The 2,455-nt window shown below is 39.0% G+C and overlaps 1 protein-coding gene across 1 annotated transcript; it reads right to left on the bottom strand.

Moving 5' to 3' along the window:
• Nucleotides 1–235: 235 nt before the first annotated feature.
• On the bottom strand, nt 236–1,980 carry LOC123211598 (pectinesterase-like). Its single transcript, XM_044630397.1, has 2 exons — nt 1,005–1,980; nt 236–924 (listed from the first exon to the last, which is right to left on the bottom strand). Exons 1-2 carry the CDS (start codon nt 1,978–1,980, stop codon nt 236–238), a joined length of 1,665 nt encoding a protein of 554 aa, XP_044486332.1.
• Between the last annotated feature and the right edge of the window lie 475 nt (nt 1,981–2,455).

Genomic DNA, 2,455 nt, shown 5'->3' with positions numbered 1-2,455 from the left:
TAATTAAATAATATTTTTATCCTTAATTTTATAAGTAAATTATAAAAGGTTGGATATTTAGATTTTAAGAAATTAAAGATTGGGAGCTTAGAGTTTTCCCAAACCTTGGGAGGGAAAAAGTTAGTTTTATTAAATTTTTAATATAGGAAAGTAGCATTTCTATTATTTGTGCTATAAAACTAAAGCATATAAAATTTAATAAACTTCTCGTCCTCTTTAATCTTCTCGTTGAAAATCAGAACATGCCAGGGATGTAGGGCACACCACTAGGCTTAATCCAATCGTCCCCGTAGAACTTTTCCACAGTGAAATCAGCAGCTTGCTCAGGAGTGAGTTTCCGTATACCAGGCCATGTAACTCTCTTTGACGTGTCAGAACCAAGACCCCTGTTGCCATATTCTGCATACCAACAAGTGTCAAGATTAATATTACCATCCCAGGGAAACCATCCGTCTGGTTGAATCACATCTCCAATATCAGACTGCAAATAAACTGTTCTTGAGAACATCTTCCAGGGCCTGCCGAGGTATCCCTTGTTTTTGTTTTTAACCGTCATGTAATCAGGGTCACCAGTGATGGTGCAATTATGGAGAACCAGTCCTGAGACCGAGTTCTCATCGCTTCTTCCTTGAGCTGTCACGACGACATTTTGATTCTCCAATGGTTTCCTGAATATCATCTTGCAGTTCTGAAAAATGGCGGCTGCATCACCAAAGATGTAGTCAATGGTCCCAGTGATGGTGCAGTCTCTGTAGAATTGGCGATGAGCGTGAACGTAGAGAGTGTCTTGGTACCCATCCATTTGGCAGTTGAAGAAGATTGAATGGTCAGCTTGCACACGCAAAGCCACAGCTTGGTGCTTTTCAGCTCCTGCACTGTTCTCAAATCCAATGTCCTTCGCCATGAAATTGGGTCCCAATATGGCTGCAATATTGATAAAAATTTTTCTCAAGTATGATAAATGTTAAGTTTATTTTTATGTTTCAATAATGTAGCAAACTTACAAACTGTTGCAGTGTTCATGGTCTTGGTTCCATCAATGAAGTTCTTGTTGCCGGTGATCTTGGTCTTTAAGGGGCCATCCCCGATGAACATAACATTGGGCATGTTCTTTGCGACGGTGACATACTCTTTATAAATTCCTTCTTTGATGTAAATAACAAATGTTTTTTTCGTGGGGTTGGTAGGGACAAGATTGAGAGCTTCAGAGATGGTCTTGAATTTGCCACTACCATCCTGAGCTACAATAACATCAGCTTGAATTGTTCCAGGATTTTCAACAAGGAGTCTACGACGCCCCGCATTAACCCATGACGGAAATTCATCTCGAGTGAGAAGCCGTCTCTTTGTGCTTGTTATTTTAAATGATTTGAGGACTGAAGATAAATCATTCATCATTGCTAGACCATTGCTTGTAAGCTCCCTTGAAGTATTCAAAAGCTTTTTCATTTTCTCTCCAAAATCACCCCTTACGTTAGCAAATTCATCCAAGCAACTTTCTTGGAATGTGGCAGCGCCGCTGAGAAAAATTTTCACGTCTTCAATGAAATTATCCGGTTGTCTAATGTCCAGTGCACCCATTCGACCGAAGGAGATATTGAGATCTTCAATGGCTGAATCCAAAAGATCATGACAATTCTCAAAAGCCTGTTTAACCATTGGATCTTCATTTGCATATTTCCGTGCAGATGTATTGTTAACGGCTAGCTTCAGTTCATCGATTGCGGCTTTAATTTCAACCTTGATCAAGTCTTCAGGGTCGGTGAAGTTTCCACCCAGAGTGTTGAGGCTCTTTTCACAAGTTTGTTTGTAAGCAGTTGGTTGACAAATGGCTTTGATAGCCTTTGATGTAGTGGCAACCCGATGAGATGGAGGGGCATCACCGCCACCTCTGCGACTAGCACCAACCGCAACAGCCACCACCGTGGCTATCAAGATCACAGCGGACACACTAATAATAATGTGCTTCTTCTTCGCCATTTTTTGTGAGTGATATTGGTTTATATTGTTTTTTGGTATTATATTTAGGTTAAAGAACTTGTTTATGATGATGCACGGAGCAGTTGGGGTTTTCTCTTAATGGTTTACTTCTTGGGGGCTCTGTGTTTGATGATATTGAACAATATGCTTCACTTGTATAAAAAGAGCAAAGAAAAGATCGGGTTTAGGTTGTTGAAACAATATGAAACTGCATGCATGGCTTATAACAAAAAAATTTTACCATGTATAGCAGATTCGCAACAGTATGTCAATTGATGGTGCATTAAAAATAAATCCATAATATGTTGGATTTCCATACCAAAAAACGAATTACGAACTAACCAATAAAATCAAACTTACCAATTTAAGTAGGATTTGTTTAAAAACATGCAAGGTGGATAAGAATGGATAAGAATTGGGATGAGCTTGAACACCTTTAGTTCGAGTTGGATTCAAATAAAAAATGGTCTTATTT

This window comes from Mangifera indica, chromosome 3 (genome assembly GCF_011075055.1).
Source record: "Mangifera indica cultivar Alphonso chromosome 3, CATAS_Mindica_2.1, whole genome shotgun sequence".
Lineage (NCBI taxonomy): Eukaryota > Viridiplantae > Streptophyta > Magnoliopsida > Sapindales > Anacardiaceae > Mangifera > Mangifera indica.
This window is presented reverse-complemented; position numbering and strand designations above follow the sequence as displayed.

Bases quoted from the DNA above. Each gene is read 5' to 3' on its own strand.
- LOC123211598 (XM_044630397.1), bottom strand. From the start codon at position 1,980: ATGGCGAAGAAGAAGCACATTATTATTAGTGTGTCCGCTGTGATCTTG. The intron at 925-1,004 runs GTAAGTTTGCTA...TCAATATTGCAG, and splicing joins CATGAACACTGCAACAGTTT to CCATATTGGGACCCAATTTC.